General features: G+C 37.3%; 1 protein-coding gene across 1 annotated transcript in view; it reads left to right on the plus strand.

Moving 5' to 3' along the window:
* Positions 1–19,521, plus strand: part of LOC122891043 (ankyrin repeat domain-containing protein 26-like) — a 117,337-nt gene that overhangs the window by 33,098 nt on the left and 64,718 nt on the right. The window contains exons 6-9 of the mRNA XM_044226424.1: positions 2,052–2,080; positions 2,172–2,244; positions 7,405–7,487; positions 9,980–10,128. Of these exons, the coding sequence (XP_044082359.1) occupies positions 2,052–2,080; positions 2,172–2,244; positions 7,405–7,487; positions 9,980–10,128 (334 nt within the window). The remainder of the gene's footprint in view (positions 1–2,051; positions 2,081–2,171; positions 2,245–7,404; positions 7,488–9,979; positions 10,129–19,521) is intronic.

Consider the following 19,521-nt stretch of genomic DNA (forward strand, 5'->3'; position numbering starts at 1 on the left):
GAGGGAAACAAACCATAAGTGACTCTTAATCTCACAAAACAGAGGGTTGCTGGGGGGAGAGGGGTTGGAGAAGGGGGGTGGGGTTATGGACATTGTGGAGGGTATGTGCTTTGGTGAGTGCTGTGAAGTGTGTAAACCTGGCGATTCACAGACCTGTACCCCTGGGGATAAAAATATATGTGTATAAAAAATAAAAAAATTTAAAAAAGGTTGATATCTAGCATCTATAAAGAACTCCTGAAACTCAACACACACAAAAGAGACAATCATACATATAAAGAAATGGCTAGAAGATATGAGCAGACCCTTCTCCAATGAAGATATACAAATGGTTATCGGACACATGAAAAAACGTTCATCATCACTAGCCAATAGGGAGATGCAAATTATTATGCACCATCAGAAAGGATGAATACCCAACTTTCGTAGCAACATGGACGGGACTGGAAGAGATTATGCTGAGTGAAATAAGTCAAGCAGAGAGAGTCAATTATCGTATGGTTTCACTTAGTTGTGGAGCATAACAAATAACGTGGAGGACAAGGGGAGATGGAGTGGAGAAGGGAGATGAGGGAAATTGGAAGGGGAGGTGAACCGTGAGACACAATGTATAACAAACTCTCTGAAAAACAATCTGAGGGTTTTGAAGGGGCAGGGGGTGGGAGGTTGGGGGAACCAGGTGGTGGGTATTAGAGAGGGCACGGATTGCATGGAGCACTGGGTGTGGTGCAAAAACAATGAATACTGTTACTTGAAAAGAAATAAAAAATTAAGAAAAAAACCCTGACATTGTCTACCAAATCAAAGTACTTTTGCAAGCAAAAGTACTTATAGGGTTGGATCCCTACATGCTAAAATTGTTAGTATCAGTAAGTATGACACTGATTTTGAAATACAAAAGATTTTCAGTGCCTAAGTATTCTGTGGCAACTAAATAGAGTTCTTCCACTTTGATAGTCATATTTCCCTATTGAAAGCTTATTGTACATTATTTCTTAGATGTGTTTTATATACCTTCTTGCATGAGTGGATCAAGAAACTTTAAGATGGGGACACCTGGGTGGCTCAGTGGGTTTAAGCCTCTGCGTTCAGCTCGGGTCATGGTCTCGGGATCCTTGGATTGAACCCCGCATTGGGTTCTCTGCTCATCAGGGAGCCTGCTTCCCCCTCCCTCTCTGTCTGCCTGTTTGCCTACTTGTGCTCTCTCTCTCTGTGTGACAAATAAATAAATGAATAAATAAAATTATAAAATTTTATTAATAAAGAATAAAATAATAAAAATAAATAATAAATAATAAATAAAACTAATAAAATAAATAAATAAATAAATAAAATATAACAAACAAACGAACCATGAAACCAACAAACCAGAAACTTTAAGTTGGCTAAACTAGAGGATACAGGAAATGTAGGCATAGCAGTAGCTCACATGGGGATGGAAAAAATGAGTACTTTTAGTAACCCTTATCCCACAAGTGTATATCCAAGGCAATCAATTCATAATGCTCTCTCTGATGAAAACTCAATCATGCCTTCAGTTGAGCTATCCTTGCACACGTGGACTGCCTAAATTACAGGGCAAACGGAAGAACGTGGTTAATGCTTGTCGTATAATGATAAAAAGGATTCTGCTGTACTGCACTAAGGATGTGATGTAGCATTCTACCATTGGCTTTCATATTTGTCCTCTCAGGGTCATTATTTATTCCTCTCATTAAAAGTTGCTTTTCTCCCCACAGTCAGCATGTTCACATTGGTATATGTGCAGTCTTCTCCATTAGTTATGCTCCTTTGAAACATCATCTGACTTTCGAAATCCTAACTGCATGTTTTTTGGGGCATATATTCTGTTATTTTGTTCAATACTTATAATGGGTTCATATTTCTGTCTTGTCACTGTCCTAAGCCACCTTCCTATCTCTAGAAAGAGAAAATGAAAACCTATGTGTCCACAGCCAGGCATGAGGATTCATCTTAGTACTAACTGCATGATAATGTAGTTGTTTTTCATAGGTACATATAATTAACTATATGTCCCTTTTGCGTTTCAGAGTCTCCGGGAGAATATTCTTTGTTGAAGGTAAAACTTATATTTTTATTTTGAATCGTTAACTACAGATTGTATGAAATGTACACTACGTACTAATCCTATTGTTTCAATACCTCGGCAGCCTCCTGTCGAGGAGAAACATTCTGGTCCTAAGAAAGGAGGAGAAATGGAGGAAACACAAATATCCAAGTCAGGTAAATTTTACCATAGGAATATAAGAATGGAAAGAAGTACATTTCAATATTTAAAATGCTCACAGTCTTCTTCTTCTGAATTATGATTAATTTTTTTTGACCAAGTTCATGTGGAGGATTGGACATAAATAAGGGAGAGGGTATTGCTGATATTCATGTTAGAACAAAAGATATTTACAAGCCTATGAAAAAGAGCCTTTTTTTGCATTTTAAATTTTTTATTTTTTATTCCCATGTATACAGGTCCGTGAATCACCAGGTTTACACACTTCACATCACTCACTAAAGCATATACCCTCCCTAAAGTCCATAACCCCTCCCCCTTAGAAAAAGAGCTTTTAATATTTATTAGTTTTAGGTCCGTTATTTTAAAATGAGAAGCAGACTATTTGATATGCAGGAATAATATCAAGTGAGTTTCCACTACTAAAACCTGTCAGAGTAGTGGACCCAAATTTCCCCCCCCCTTCCTGCTTTCCTCACAGTTTGGCAAACATTAAGGACTGATGTGGCAGATTATGCAGAGCTATATCTTGGTTAGCAGTAAGTGTGTGTGTCTTAATGGCTATAACATGGTGGTACTTCCTAAGTAGTATCATTGTGTGCAAAGTAAGAGAATTGGAAGGGGAACGAAAGCAGGGTCAGTTTGCTAGAATCAGGGAAGCTTTAGCCATGATTCAAAGTCCATTAGAAAGTTAATGACTTTTAAGGCATTTCCAGTTTTGAAGAATTGATAGTGACAAACGTGAGGCTTGCTCTGGAAGGTGAAGTTAAGGTAACAGAATGTGGCAGCGACTCAGTATGGGCCAGAATTTCTCCAATTTTACTGAATCATCGGAGACCTTGTTAGAAATGCACATGGTGAGGGGCGCGTGTGTGGCTCAGTGGGTTAAGCCTCTGCCTTGGGCTCAGGTCATGATCTTAGGATCCTGGGATTGAGCCCCGCATCTGGCTCTCTGCTCCGCAGGGAACCTGCTTCCACCTCTCTCTCTGCCTGCCTCTCTGACTACTTGAGATCTCTGTCTGTCAAATAAATAAGTAAAATCTTTCAAAAAGTAATGAACAGTATGACCACAGGTCTGGGCTCCTGCCTTCTGACCTGTCAGGTGATGTGAATGCCAGTGATCCTTGAGTCATGTGCTCCATTGCAAGGGTGTAGACTTCCACCTACGCACACTTGGAAAGGCCACTGGATACTTCAAGACCCCACAGGATGAAGGAAAACATTATTTTCTTTTTATTTGTAAGCATGTTTTCAGCTTGAGGCGAGCAAGGAGATGCAGAAAGGGTTGTCATAAATGTAAGATATCAGTGCTAAATAAAGCGGAGAGAAATCTTGGAATAATCCATAATAAAAGGGATGTCAAAGCAGAACAATCAATACCATAGTTCCAGCAATAACTCTGTCGTAAGGATTTCTGTATTTATTCTATGGAGAGAGAATGAGAATGACAGAGAGTGATCGGGGGAGGGGCAACGGGAGAGGGGAGGGATTCCTCAAGGAGACTTGCTTCCAAGCCTGGAGGCAGATGTCCGACTCTATCCCGGGACATTTCGATCATGATGGGAGCTGAAATCAAGAGCCAGATGTGCAATCTGAGGCTCTGTTCACATGTCCCCAGAAATTACTTTTTTTTTCTTTTTTTCAGAAATTACTTTTGAGGAAGGGGACAGTGATGGGAACAAGGGAAAAAAAAAAAGCATGTTAGCTGAGAAGTTTTGGAGTTGAGCAAGAAACTCCAGAGAATTCACTTAAGATCGTTCAAGGGTATTTGCACTAGAACGTATTTAATCATAGCAGCGCCACAAAGAATACTGAAAGCAGATGGAGTGCTAGACATGGGGTAAATCATAGCCACATATTCATCCTCTTCAGGTCTATTGGACATCAAAGATACAGGTTATTATGGTATTTATTATTCAAATGAGATACTGAAGCTATGCCTTTTTTTTGTAAAGATATTTAATTTTTTGATATGATAGTTGTTTCCAAAAACCCTTGAAAGACTGATATGATCTACCAAATCAAACTCTTTTTGGAAACTATAGAATTACAGGATTAGTTCCCTAAATGTTAAAATTTTTATTATTAGTAAGTGTGAAACTAATTCTGAAATACTTATTTTTAAAATTTTAATAAATAGAATCTTTTTAAAAAAATGAATTAGGAGAAAATAATTTCTTTTAGGCTTTTTTTAGCATTCACTTGAGAGTGGGTGGCAGGATTATATTTAGACGTTTGTGCCCTGCTGGGAATACTAGGTAGAGGTCTAAAGATTGCTTATTGAAAACAAAGTTTCTTAGCCTTATTTTTATAGCTTTAAATTTACAAGTTTTGGTCAAATTATATTCAATGTAACTAGAAAAAGCAGCTTCCCAAGCCAAATATTAAAATATTTCCTCATTCTCTATGACTTTATTTTAGAGTTGGCTTTCCCAGCAATAATGGGAATCACTGAGAATTTACTATATGGTACCATCTTCTCAACTATGTATGCACTGTCTATCTCCTTGTTGTATTATTTTTATTTTTTTTTAGAGAGCAAGAAAGTGGGGAGGGAGAGAGGGAAGGCAGAAAGGGAGTGAGGGAGAGAACCCTAAGCAGCAGGCTTCATGCTTAGCATGAGGTCTGATGTGGGGTTCGATCTCATGACCCTGAGATCATGACCTGAGCTGACATCCAGAGTCAGACACTTAACTCACTGAGCCACCCAGATGCCCCTTTATTATTATTATTATTGTAATTATTACTTAATGATTTTATTTATTTGAGAGAGATTGAGAGAAAATTGGGAGGAGGGGCAGAGGGAGAAGCAGACTCCCCACTGACCTGGGAGCCTGATGCAGGACTCCATCCCAGGACCCAGTCATGACCTGAGCTGAAAGCAGCCATTTAACTGACTGAGCCACCCAGGTGCCCCCCTTCATTAATTTTGATGAATAGGTGGAATATTGGTTTTCAGGAGTACTATATCATTTAAATATAATATTCTCCTGATACTCAGTCTATTGATTAACCATATCTAATTTGTGCTCTACTTAATATACCAGTTAACTCAGGACCTTTCATCAGTCATATGATCAGATTGGTACTAATAAATTGTACAGTATTTTTTTCACCCTTGTAGTTTTATGTTCTTTCTTTACTTGTATACTAACACTGTATTTTCAAAAGATTTTCAATTATCTCCTAGAGTAGTGAATACAGACAATAAATTCAAAGTTCTTTACCTCTACAAGGGACTTGCTCCTGTTACTTCCTCATGAGCTTGGTGGATCCAAGAAGCAGGACTTTTAAAACAAAGCACCTACAGGAAGATATGGGACAGAAAAATTATAAAATAAATACATGCAACTTAAAACAGTTCATGTAGAATAATTCCCACTTGATGCCTTTTGTAAAGTAATGAGCAGAGTTGGTTGCTCGGGACCCAAGATTGTGTGTTTATTCATTTAATATAGATTTATTCTGTACTGGCCCTGATAATTTTATATCCTCAATATTTCTAGAACGATTCTGTCAGTTTAGGTGTACTTCATCTTTATTTTGCATCAGTGCCTTCTCATTCATCTCCCATCTTTTATTACAATGCCTCTCAAATTCATCCCTCCCCACAGCATTTAGAGTGATCTGCCTCAAATGCAAATATGACTGTGAACCATTGCTGAAAATATGTTTGTGTCCAGGTATCTTAAAATTACATATAAAGCTTTCATAATTTTGAGTTCTGCTAAACTCTCTAACCCTTTCTACTGCCTGCCCTTTTCTCTGCCATTCTGAACTGCTGGTGATGTCTTCCTCTTTGATTCCTGTATTTTAGACAGATATTTACCCTGTTGCTTGCTTCTCTCCCTTGTCTTATTACGGGCTTGTATACCCCGCCCATTTTCCGCCCTCTGGCCCCTTTGCATCTGTCTGACCTCAGTGTTGCTGTCTCAGTTCAGGCATTATCTCTACAAAATCCATTCCTGACACCTTTTATCTACATTCTTCTTTAAACCTGGGTACCTAGCACTTACTGGGTACTCAGTAAATAATTACTGAGTAAAATAAAGAGTGTTTACACAGAGATGATTTATGAGATTATCCCATACAGGGACTCCTGGGGGGCTCAGTCAGTTGAGTGTCCAACTCTTGATTTTGGCTCAGGTCATGATTTCAGAGTTGTGAGATCAAGCCCCATGTGGGGTTCAGTGCTGGGTTGGGAGCCTGGTCAAAATTCTCTCTCCCTCTTCTCCTCCCCCCCCTTAAAAAAAGAGAAAGAGAGAGATTGTCCCATACAGTCAAGTAACAAAAGGAATATATATACATAAAGAAGTATCTTACAGTTCATGTGGTGAAGACGCACTAGAAAAATCTGTATAGTACTAATGTAGCCCCAAGGAAAAAAATCTATTTATCTAAGGAAGGGTAGCCTTAATCAAGGATGACTTTATGTAGCAGTCTGTGTCCTATAAGATGTGAAGAAATTTGTCAAGTAGTAGAGGAAAACATTTTAGGAATGTTTACATTCATCAGGGAAATACACCCCTAGGAAGGCTGTACACTGATACAGGCATAAAAAATACTAGTAATTTTGGAAACCATGAATAATGTTGCAGTTGAAGCTTAGGGTGTTTTTTAAGAGATACTACAACAAGGTAAAGAATAGTCTGTTGTGATTTTATATCTTTCTGCTGCATTTTTAAAAATTTTATTTATTTGACAGAGAGAGAGAGAGAGCGATCACAAGTAGACAGAGAGGCAGGCAGAGAGAGGAAGGGAAGCAGGCTCTCTGGGAGCCTGATGCGGGGCTTGATCCCAGAACCCTGGGATCATGACCTGAGCCAAAGGCAGAGGCTTAACCCACTGAGCTACCCAGGGGCCCCTCTTTCTGCTGCATTTTAAAAATTTGTTTCTGATTGTTTTGTTCCTTGATATTAGGTGGGCAAATTTGTGAATGATTCTTTGAGATGTTTGTATGCCTTTAACCTAGTGACATTTAGTATTTCCCAAATGGTTTGCTGAAATTTTTGATAATTAAAAGTATTTCTTAAATATTCAGCTAAAGATTAAGTTTAATTTAAACTCTTAATTGATGAGATGTTGTTTTCTATCTTTATGAAAGTCATAGTTTTTATCTAACCATTCTAATTTGTCCATTTTAATAAAATATATAGATTTTTCAGCAGAACTAGACTTAGGAATGACAACAGAAAAAGAGGAAGAAAGTTTTAATGAAAGTGAAAATAAACACCTTCAGGTATATACAAATTTAAATTTAAATTTCCAATTTTATATTGTTTTCCCTGCTTTAAGAATGTAACATAGTTCAATTGAAATTATCTTCTGAACAGAACGTATCGAATTTGATAGATTATAACTTAATATTTAGTTTTTGTAAAATTTTACAAGTTACCAAATTTAAGATATTGTTAGAATTTATAGTAGCTTATAGTTAAACTTTATCCTTGGATTTGGACCAAAAAAATTCCTGAATATTGTTTGCTTCTTCCATTTTTGTAAGTTTTTACATGCTAAAAAGGTAACATCAAATACTGAACCGTATGTTTAAGCAGTTGAAATTATGAGCAGTATAACAATGATGACTACTGACTTAGACTCATGTAGAAGGAGTGGTTCTTGGTGGTTCTTAATGTGCAGTTCTCAGTGGTTCAAAATGTGCAGTTCTATATTGCCTGTCACTAATGCCAAGATTAAAGATTTATTTTGCCTTGTGATCTCTGTGTAGTTGACTTCAGAGAGTAGGGTCATAAAATCAACACAATTGCCTATTGTAGAATCACACCTTCCAGGATGGGACCTTTGTAGTTGGGTAATAAACAGGCACATTTTCAGTTATTTCATTTCAGTATAGGGAATCTGTAAATATTATTAACATTTTTTTTTATCTACTCTCAGTGGACATTACAATAGCTGGATACAGGCAGATAATTTATAGTGATGTATAATACTATCATAGTATATAATTTGAATTAAAATTTAGGAATTTATTTTTCTTTTCTGATTGATGTTTATTGATTTTGGCTCCATAATAAGTTTGCCTATTCTCTAGTTATTAATCTTTAAAAAACATCCTCAAATGCCGTATTGGGGCTCACTGTTTAAGGTATGGCAAGATAAAATGTTTTTAAGTTTGTAACATTGAAAATCATGTAATTCATTGTTTGGTAGATGTAACATGTAATGAATTGTTTAGTTTAAAAAACTGACAAAGTTAAGTTTATGGATTTGTGTTTTTCTTCTGTTTCAGGCTAGGCAAGTTATTTTTCGCTTCTTAGTTACAATCCAGTGACTTGGGAGCAGCTTAACATAGATTAAGAAATTTAACAGTTAAATTTTAATTATTTTCTAGTTTTTACTTTGTCCATACTTGATTACTTAAAGATAAATTTATTTTACAAACATGTATGCTGACAGGACATCTGAAAATCAAATACAGCACTTTCACTTTCCAGTTTTGTATCTGTCAAAAATGGCCCAGGAACCAGGAATGAATAAGGAATGTGATAGAGAGGATGATATATTGTTATATTCAGAACATCCCTCTGTTCAAAAGTGTGAGGACATGTGGACCAAACAGGACACATTAGAGTGGAAAAATAAGTTAAAACTCATCAACAGAGAGTTAAAGCAGAAGTTTGGTGAAGTTTGTGAAAAAAAAACAAAAAAAAACAACAAAAAAACCCCAAACCAAACCAAACCAAAACAAAAAACAAAAACAACATTACTGCTTATCCTAAGGAAGAGTCACTACATGGTCCCTTTACAGAAGGAGCAAACTTAATGGAAATACCTTCTAATTTGACAAATGATAGATTTTATTGTGAGAAAAAAGATGCATTTGCAGTGCCTGTCTTTGTCACACTTCGGGCATTACCTGAACAGAAAGAGTCTAGACTCAAAAATGTCGTTCTTTCTCATTCATTCTGGGATTGTAGTTGCCGGTCATCTTCTGATCTTTCCTTAAGTGAAAATAAATCAGACTCTGAAAATGATAACAAATCAGACTTTGAGCATATTTTTAACAAAAATGAGTTTTGATAGTGACAGAGAACATAAAAAAGTAAGGAATCCACGGGTTACATTTGAAGTGAAAGAAGACCAAGAGTTTGACATGCAAATGGCAAAAAAGTATAAACCAAACTAGTTATTTTAAAGATTTTATTTATTTGTCAGAGAGAGAGAGCAAGACAGTGTGTGCACACAAGCAGGGGGAAGTACTGGCAGGAGAAGCAGGCCTGAACTCTGTCCCAGGACTCTGGGATCATGACCTGAACCCAAGGCAGATACTTAACCAACGAGGTACCCATGCGTCCCAATTCCTCTCTTTTTATTGAAACAGAAATGAAGTAGAATTTATAAAAATTGCAGTTACTTGTAATGATAAACATAAAATATTTTTATCAATTAAAATTATGACAAACTAAGAGTCAAATGATATAATTAATGAAAAAAGTTCTGGGATGCCTGGGTGGTGCAGTTAGTTAAGGGCCTGCCTTTGGCTCGGGTCATGGTCCCAGGATCCTGGGATGGGGTCCTGCATTAGGCTCCCTGCTCAGTAGGGAGCCTGCTTCTCCCACTGCTGGCACCTCCTCCTGCTTGTGCTCTCTCTCTCTCTCTCTCTGATGAATAAATAAATAAAATCTTTAAAACATGTATAATTAATGAAAAAAGTTCATTTTAATGAATAAACTAGTAACAATTGTCCTTCGTATCAAACTTCTATTAAAGATTGAAGAAACGGAGAAGCACCAAAATGATGAAGTGGCAGTATTAGAAAGCATATATTCTTCTTCTGCTGCTGGACTAATGCATCCAAAAGGGAGTGGAAAAACTGGTAACAACCTATGTCCTATTACAGAAAATGAAGAATCTAATGGGTAAGCCTGTAGCAATATTTAAATAGTAGGTAATTATTATTTTCCTATAAAACAAATTCTAGTTGGAGCTACACTCATGATTAACAAATTTTATGTTTTTTAATAAGGCTATTTCATCTTGGGTACTAATCAGAAAAATTTAAATAATGAGATACCATTTTTTGCAATCATAATGATAAATATTTTATTAAAAAATTAACAACCAAATTTAGCAAATGTGAAGAAAAGGGCATTCTTTTTTTTTCAATTCATTTATTTTCAGAAAAACATTATTCATTATTTTTTCACCACACCCAGTGCTCCATGCAAGCCGTGCCCTCTATAATACCCACCACCTGGTACCCCAACCTTCCACCCCCCCGCCACTTCAAACCCCTCAGATTGTTTTTCAGAGTCCATAGTCTCTCATGGTTCACCTCCCCTTCCAATTTACCCAAATTCCCTACTCCTCTCTAACGCCCCTTGTCCTCCATGCTATTGGTTATGCTCCACAAATAAGTGAAACCATATGATAATTGACTCTCTCTGCTTGACTTATTTCACTCAGCATAATCTCTTCCAGTCCCGTCCATGTTGCTACAAAAGTTGGGTATTCATCCTTTCTGATGGAGGCATAATACTCCATAGTGTATATGGACCACATCTTCCTTATCCATTCATCCGTTGAAGGGCATCTTGGTTCTTTCCATAGTTTGGCGACCGTGACCATTGCTGCTATAAACATTGGGGTACAGATGGCCCTTCTTTTCACGACATCTGTATCTTTGGGGCAAATACCCAGGCATGCAATTGCAGGGTCATAGGGAAGCTCTATTTTTAAATTCTTGAGGAATCTCCACACTGTTCTCCAAAGAGGCTGCACCAACTTGCATTCCCACCAACATTGAGATATCACCTTACACCAGTTAGAATGGCCAAAATTAACAAAACAGGAAACAACATGTGTTGGAGAGGATGTGGAGAAAGGGGAACCCTCTTACACTGTTGGTGGGAATTCAAGTTGGTGCAGCCTCTTTGGAGGAAAGGACATTCTTATACACTGTTGTTAAATAAAATTGGTAAACCCTTTCTGAAGGTGATTTAGCAGTGTGTTTCAAAAATTTTAAATATTCTGACCCCTTATCCCAAGAACTTCATTGCCAGAACTAGATCCTATAGGAAAATGTGACTTGTGTAAACACACACACACACATTATAAGGACATTTATTATACATTATATATATATACATACATATATATATATAATGACATACATTAAGGATATTTATTATAGCATTATTTTCATATAAAAAAGTTGGAGATAGTCTTAAGTATCTGTCAATAGGGAAGTAAATTTTCACCCCTGTAAAACAATGTAGTATGTTTTACTGTTGGAAAAAATGAGTTTAGGTCTACAAGGTACTGATTGTTTAACAAAGTATATTTAAAGTTTTTGGTTTGATGTCATGTTTTATGCAAATTTTAGAATACTTTTATTTACTTATTTATTTTTCTATCCCAGCATTTCTTTTTCTTTCTTTCTTTTTTTTTTTATTATGGTATGGTAGTCACCATACAGTACATCATAAGTTTTTAATGTAGTGTTCTGTGATTTGTTGTTTGTGTATAACACCCAGGGCTCCATGCAACACATGCCCTACTTAATACCCATCATTGGGCTCACTCAACTCCCCCACCTCATTCCCCTTTAAAATCCTCAGTTTGATTCCCAGAGTCCATAGTCTCTCATGGTTCATCTCCCCCTCTGATTTTCCCCCCTTCATTTTCCACTTCCTTCTAATTCCTCCATGCTATTCCTTATGTTCCACAAATAAGTGAAACCATGTCATAATTGTCTTTCTCTGTTTGACTTATTTCACTCAGCATAATCTCCTTCATTACGTTGATGCAGATGTTGGTATTCACCCTTTTTGATGGCTGAGGGATATTCCATTGTATATATGGACCATATCTTCTTTAACCAACAGACGACCATATCGTCTGTTGAAGGGTACCTCTGCTTCTTCCACAGTTTGGCTATTGTAGACATTGCTGCTATGAACATTGGGATGCATATGGCCCTTCTTTTTATTACATCTGTATCTTTGGGGTAAATACCTAGTAATGCAATTGCTGGGTCTTAGGGTAGCTCTGTTATATATATAATATATCTAATATGTATATTAGACTATACCCAACTTTTTTATATGAAAAAATATATATGATTAGATATTAATATATATTTATGTAAGGTTTTTATTTATTTATTTGACAGAGAGAGATCACAAGTAGGCAGAGAGGCAGGCAGAGAGAGAGGAGGAGGCAGGCTCCCTGCTGAGCAGGGAGCCCCATGCAGGACTCAATCCCAGGACCCTGAGATCATGACCTGAGCTGAAGGCAGAGGCCCAACACACTGAGCCACCCCCGCACCCTGTTTTTAACTTTTTGAGGAACCTCCGCACTATTTTCCAAAGCGGCTGCACCAACTTACATTCCCAACAGTGCAACAGGGTTCCCCTTTCTCCACATTCTCTCCAATACTTGTTTCCTGTCCTATTAATTTGAGTCATTCTAACTGGTATAAGGTGGTATCTCAATGTGGTTTTGATTTGAATTTCTCTGATGGCTAATGACGATGAACATTTTTTCATGTGTCTGTTAGCCATTTGTATGTCTTCTTTGGAGAAGTGTCTGTTCATGTCTTCTGCCCATTTTTTAAATATAATTTTTTATTTTTTTAATATATAATGTATTATTAGCCCCAGGGGTACAGGTCTGTGAGTTGCCAGGTTTACACATTTCACAGCACTCACTATAGCATATACCTTGCCCAATGTCCATAACCCAACCACCCTCTCCCTACCCCCCCCCTCCAGCAACCCTCAGTTTGTTTTGTGATATTAAGAGTCTCCTATGGTTTGTCTCCCTCCTGATCCCATCTTGTTTCATTTATTTCTTTCCTACCCCCCAAGTCCTCCATGTTGCCTTTCAACTTTCTCATCTCAGGGAGATCATATGATCATTGTCTTTCTCTGATTGACTTATTTTGCTCAGCACAATACCCTCTAGTTCTATCATCGCAAATGGCAGGATTTCATTTCTTTTGATGGCTGCATAGTTGTCCATTGTATGTATGTATGTGTGTGTGTGTGTGTGTGTGTGTACCACATCTTCTTTATCCATTCATCTGTTGATATCCATTCATTCATCTTGAAAGAACATCTAGGTTCTTTCCATTGTTTGGCTATTGTGGACATTGCTGCTATAAACATTCGGGTGCCTGTGCCCCTCCGATCACTACATTTGTATCTTTAGGGTAAATACCCCGTAGTGCGATTGCTGGGTCATAGGGTGGCTCTATTTTTCATTTTTTGAAGAATCTTCATGCTATTTTCCAGAGTGGTTGCACCAGCTTGCATTCCCACCAACAGTGTAGGAGGGTTCCCCTTTCTTCGCATGCTCACCAGGATTTGTCATTTCCTGACTTGTTAATTTTAGCCATTCTGACTGGTGTGAGGTGGTATCTCATTGTGGTTTTGATTTGTATTTCCCTGATATGGAGTGATGTGGAGCACTTTTTCATGGGTCTGTAGTTCTGCACATTTTTTGACTTGATTATTTGTTTTTTGGGTGTGGAGTTTGGGAAGTACTTTATAGATCTTGTATACCAGCCCTTTATCTGTAGTGTCAGTTGTGAATATCTTCTCCCATTCTGTGGGTTGTCTCTTTGTTTTGTTGACTGTGTCCTTTGCTGTGCAGAAGCCTTTTATCTTGAGGAAGTCCCAAAAGTTCATTTTCACTTTTGTTTCCTTTGCCTTTGGAGACATGTTCTGAAAGAATTTGCTGTGGCTGATGTTGAAGAGGTTACTACCTATGGGCTGCTCTAGGATTTTTTTTTTAAATTATTATTTATTTATTTATTTTCAGAAAAACAGTATTCATTATTTTTTCACCACACCCAGTGCTCCATGCAAGCCGTGCCCTCTATAATACCCACCACCTGGTACCCCAACCTCCCACCCCCCTGCCAGCTCTAGGATTTTGATGGTTTCCTGTCTCACATTGAGGTCTTTCATCCATTTAGAATTTATCTTTGTTTATGGTTTAGGAGAATGGTCGAGTTTTTTTTTTTTTGAAAAATAGAATACTTTTAAAATCTGATGTGTTGCAAAAGGAAGTTACCTGCTATACTGGCACACTTATTACCAACAAAATTGCTAGTCACTAGGTTTTGGTTTTGGTTCCTAATGCATGAGTGCTCAAATGTTGGACCCTCAAATTGATCTGAATATTACCAAGAGATTTCATATGGCAACTTGTCCCATGTTCTATGCAAACTTTCATTTGACCCCTGTGCTATAAACTAAGATGCTGCTAATGTGTTGAATCATCTTCTTAAGGTACCATGCATGCGTGCTATTATCCTTCCTTTTTAAAGAGAATCTATTTCTATATGCACCCCACCAAAATTTTCAATAGTAACTTCAAATTATAGAATTTATGAGAATTCAATTTACAAAATAGGAATATTTTCTACATTCTAAACCCCTTGTACTTTCCTTACAGAATTTTAATCTGACTAATGATTTTGGATAGTAGAAGATACCCTAGAGTTAGATGATTTTTATCAAGCATGAAATACTGCTGTTGGAACTTAGAGTTTTTCTGTGGTCTTTCTAAGCATGAGAAAAATGATATTCAGGTTATATAATACTATATATCTAGAAAATGTTTAAGGAGCCTTTTGCTTGTATAATTTCATGAATTATTTAATTCCTTGGTCTGGCTTTTTAAAAAGATTTTTTTTTCTTTATATTAGAAAGAGAGTGGGGGGGTGAGGTGTGGTGGTGGGGAGAGGGACAAGCCGGCTTGGCACCGAGAGAAGAGCCCTGTGCAGGGCTTGATCTCACAACCCTGAGATCATGGCCTGAGCCAAACCAAGAATCAGAGACTTAACCGACTAAGCCACTCAGGCATCCCCTTGGTCAGGCACTTAAAAAAAAATAGTGCTACATATATGCAATTTAAAAAATTTCAAGATATTACAAAAATACTACATCATCATTGTGTAAGGATTGAACTAAACAAGAAAATTAAGTCATCTATGATCATTCCACTTAGCTATGAAATCCTTAAAAGAACCATGTAAACTCAGTGATCCTTATTTCCCTCCCATTCACTATTGAATTCTCACTAGTAATTTTCACTCCCATTACTCCAGAATTGACTTTTCAAAGGTTACCACCGATTTTCATTTTAATAAATCTAGACATAATTTCTTAGATCTCGTTTTATTTAACCTATCAGCAATCTTTGACCCATTGGAAAACTCTCTTCTCCAAAATTCTGTCTTCGTTTAGCTTTCAGAATATCACTCACTCACCTGGTTTCCCCACTGCCTTTCTAGTCTGTACATCTCAGCCCGATTTGCTTCTTTCTCTTCATTCTCCACCTCTTCCACATTGAAGTCTTCCAGGAATCAGTCCTTGATCTTCCTTCTCTTGACTTTTACTATCTTGAATATTCTAATGATCCTCAAGGTTGTATCGCCAGCCCACATCTCTCTGTGGGATTCCAGACCTACATACAAAACCACCTATTTGATATTTCTTTGGGATAGTTATTGGGTATTGCAAAATTATCATGTCCAAAATTGAACTACTGATATGCTTTCTTATACCTGCCCTTCTTGTCTTTCCCAATTAAGTTAATGACAATTCTTCTAGTTGCTCTGCCAAAAAACTTGGTATCATCTTTGACTCCTGTCTTTTTCTTTTTCGTACATGTCCCATCTATTCTGTCAGCAAATCTTGTCAGGTCTTCTTTCAAAATATATCCAGAAGCCAAACACATCCTCCATGACCAAGCCACCGTCATCTGTTGTCTATATAAGTGTAATAATTAACTAATTGGTCTTCTTGTTTGTTTGTTCTTTTGCCTTTTCTTTTTCCATTAATTCTAAACACAGTGGATCTTTTAAAACACAAGTCAGATTATGTCTTCCTCTGCTCAAACCCCAATTGTCTACGATTTCACTCAGAGTATGTGCCGAAGTTTTTTCTAACACCTACAAAGCCTTGTATGATCTATTCATCTCGGGTCTCTCCCTATTGCTTACCACCTCTCCTTGATTTGAACTCCTATTTTCTGTCCTTTTCACTCTGTTGAGGCACACTGAATGTTTTTCTTTTCTTTTCATTCTTTCTCTTTTTTTTGCTCACTATCAACACTTTGAGCATACCTCTCTGCTTGCTGTTGACTCTGTCTGGAGTGCTTTTCCCAACAATACTCTTACAGCTTGCTTGCTCCTTGCTCCTTCCTTTTTTTTTTTAAGTTTTGCTTAAAAATTAAGGCTTTTCGGGGTGCCGGGATGGCTCAGTGGGTTGAATCTCTGCCTTCAGCTCAGGTCATGATGCGGGGGTCCTGGGATGGAGCTCTGTATAGTACTCTCTGCTCAGCAGAGGGCCTGCTTCCCCTTCTCTCTCTGCCTGCATCTCTGCCTACTTATGATCTCTTTCTCTGTCAAATAAATAAATAAAATCTTAAAAAAAATTAAGGCCTTTCTTGGTTATCCCGATTTCTTGGTTATTCTATATTTCAGGAAATACCCTGATTTCTTGGTTATCCTATAGCACATCAAAATTTGATTTCTCTGCTTTAGTTTTTCTCCTCTACTACTGTCTATTTTGCCTGGGTAGTTTATTGTTTATTGTATTTACTTCACTCATGAGTAGGATTTTTATCTGTTCATTGCCATGTTCTCAGTGCCTAGAAAATGTTCTAGCATATATAGTTCTATTCAATATATGTTTATTGAGTGAATGGGGTTTAAACTGCATATACTGTTTCTAACATAATACTAATTCTCACTTAAACAAAAGGAAAGTTTGTCATGGGTCCCTTCTGACAATTTAACTTGTCAGTTGTATGCATTTTTTTTAAATTTTTTGGGGGCCCAATATTGTGGTTACTTTCTACTTATTCTTTTACTGGTATTCATGTTAGTTTTAATTATAGTAAAATGGATCAAAGGAATCACAAACTTCATTTATATTTTATTAAGGAAAATGAAATATGATGGTTTTTTTTTTTTTTTTTTACCAATTAAAGTCTGTTTCTTTGTAATGAGAAAAAACACTACAATCTGTTCAACACTGGGCTGGACACTGCAGTGATTGGGGGCAGGGAGGGAGGGGCAGGGCAAGGCCTCTGAGCTGGATTATGAATGTCCAAGGCAAAACCTTCCAGAAGACTCTTCCTGACCCCTCGGGGCAGAAATAAAAAGCACATGTCACCATTGATTCAGATGAGAGGGAACACCAAGCTGGGCCTCAGCATATCGCCAAGGTCAGTGCAGAGGTGAGGACAGGTCAGCGAGACGGGGATCTGTCCCTGAGGGGGGCACTGCCAGTCAGGAGGTAGTTGGAGGAGGAAAAGTGCTTCTCCGGTCCAGGGCTCGCCCTCCTCTTGAGAACACCTTTCTCCCACCCCGAGAGTGGAGGCAGCGCCAGGCTGGGCAGTTCTGGGGGAGGGGAGCATGGCAGTCGCTGGGCCTCGGCCCCCTGCCTGGTTGCTCTCCCTTCTCCTGCCCTAAGGCTGGCACACCACAGCAATGGCTCCATGACGCTGCAGCTAATTGTTTTCAGGAAGATCCTACTTTTTTGGATGTTAAATTTTAACTAGAATTGTTATCTGTTTAACAGTTTTAAAACAATAATTGCTAGCTTTGTTTTTGTTTTCAGTGCTCTTAGGGGCTCATGTTCAATTCCTAAATTAATAATCTCTTGTGGGAAATGTAGTCTTTTTGTGAGTTTATGTAGCTATATGCTAATAATATTCTCTTGCATGCATTTAGTCCATGAAAAAATAATTATAATTTTGTATTAGTAAATCTAGCTTTTTATATTAGGATTAAATAGTAAGCTAAAAGTATACAAAAGTTACCAAATCATTTTCTTTAAGAAAATTAAAAAGAAATTATTTGTGAGAGAGAGAGTATGAGCAGGAGGGAGGGGCAAAGGGAGAGGGGGAAGTTCAGTGGGGAGCCTGATTTGGGGTTCGATCCCAGGACCTGGAGATCATGACCTGAGCTGAAGGCAGACCTTATCTGACTGAGCCACCCACGCACCCCCAATAATTTTATTTTCAAACAAAATTAATCACATTATTGCTATTTTTGACATGTGAGTATTGTTGAATTTTGTCCAGATATTTTGACGTATAATTGACAGATAACTGTGTAAGTGTAAGGTATACCTGTATTACTTTCATACACTTTTATATTGTAAAATGATAATAGTGTTAATAGCTCTATCACCTCACATAATTATCATTTCTTTTTTAGCAACTCTTTTAGCAACTTTCAAATATATAACAGTATTATTAACTGTAATCACCATTCTGTACTTTACATCCTCAGATCTTACTAATCTTGTAACAGGAAGTTTGTACCCTTTAGCCAATATCTACCCATTTCCCTCAGCTTCCTACTCCTGGCAACCACAAATCTATAAATGTGTTTTTTTTCACGATTCCATGTGTAAGTCAGATCTTAGAGTATTTATCTTTTTGCGTGACTTCCTTCACTTAGCTTAATTCCCTCAAGGTTCATTCATGTTGTTGCAGATGGCAGGGTTTCCCCTCTTTTTTGTGGCTAAAAATATTCCATTGTAAATGTATACCACATTTTAAAATCAGTGGATCCACTGATGGGCACATAGGTTGTTTCCGTGTCTTGGCTGTTGTAAATAATGCTGCAGTAAATGTAGAGGCACAGATACCTCTTTGAGATACTGATTCATTTCTGTCAGAATGTTCCCAGAAATGGGATTACTGGATATTCTGATAGTTCTATTTTTTCGTTTGTTGAGGAACCTCCACACTGTTTTGCACAGTGACTGTACCAGTTTACAGTCCTGTAACAGTGTGTAAGGATTCCCTTTTCTGTACATCTTTGCCAGTGGTATCTCTTCCCTTTTTGATGTAAGCCATTTTAACAGGTGTGAGGTGATAGGTATATCTTTATGGTTTTGATATGCATTTCCCTGAAGAATAGTGATGTCGAGCCCATTTTTTGGTCCTGTTGGCCATTTGAATATCTTCTGAGGAAAGCTGTCTATTGAGATGCCTTGCCCAGTTTTTAATTGAATTGTTTTTATGCTGTTGAATTGTATGAATTTTTTATATACTTTACATATTAATCTTTTTTTAGATAGTGTGGTTTACATATATTTTCATCCATTCTGTAGGTTGCTTTTTCATTATGTTACTTGTTTCTGCTTTGTTTTTTAGATTTTATTTAAATTCAACTTAGTTAACATACATTGTATTCTTAGTTTCAGGGGTAGACTTTAGTGATTCATCACTTGCATGTAAAGCCAGTGCTCATCATAAGTGCCCTCCCTAATGCCCAC

Source organism: Neovison vison, chromosome 12 (assembly GCF_020171115.1).
Source record: "Neovison vison isolate M4711 chromosome 12, ASM_NN_V1, whole genome shotgun sequence".
In the NCBI taxonomy this organism is placed as follows: domain Eukaryota; kingdom Metazoa; phylum Chordata; class Mammalia; order Carnivora; family Mustelidae; genus Neogale; species Neogale vison.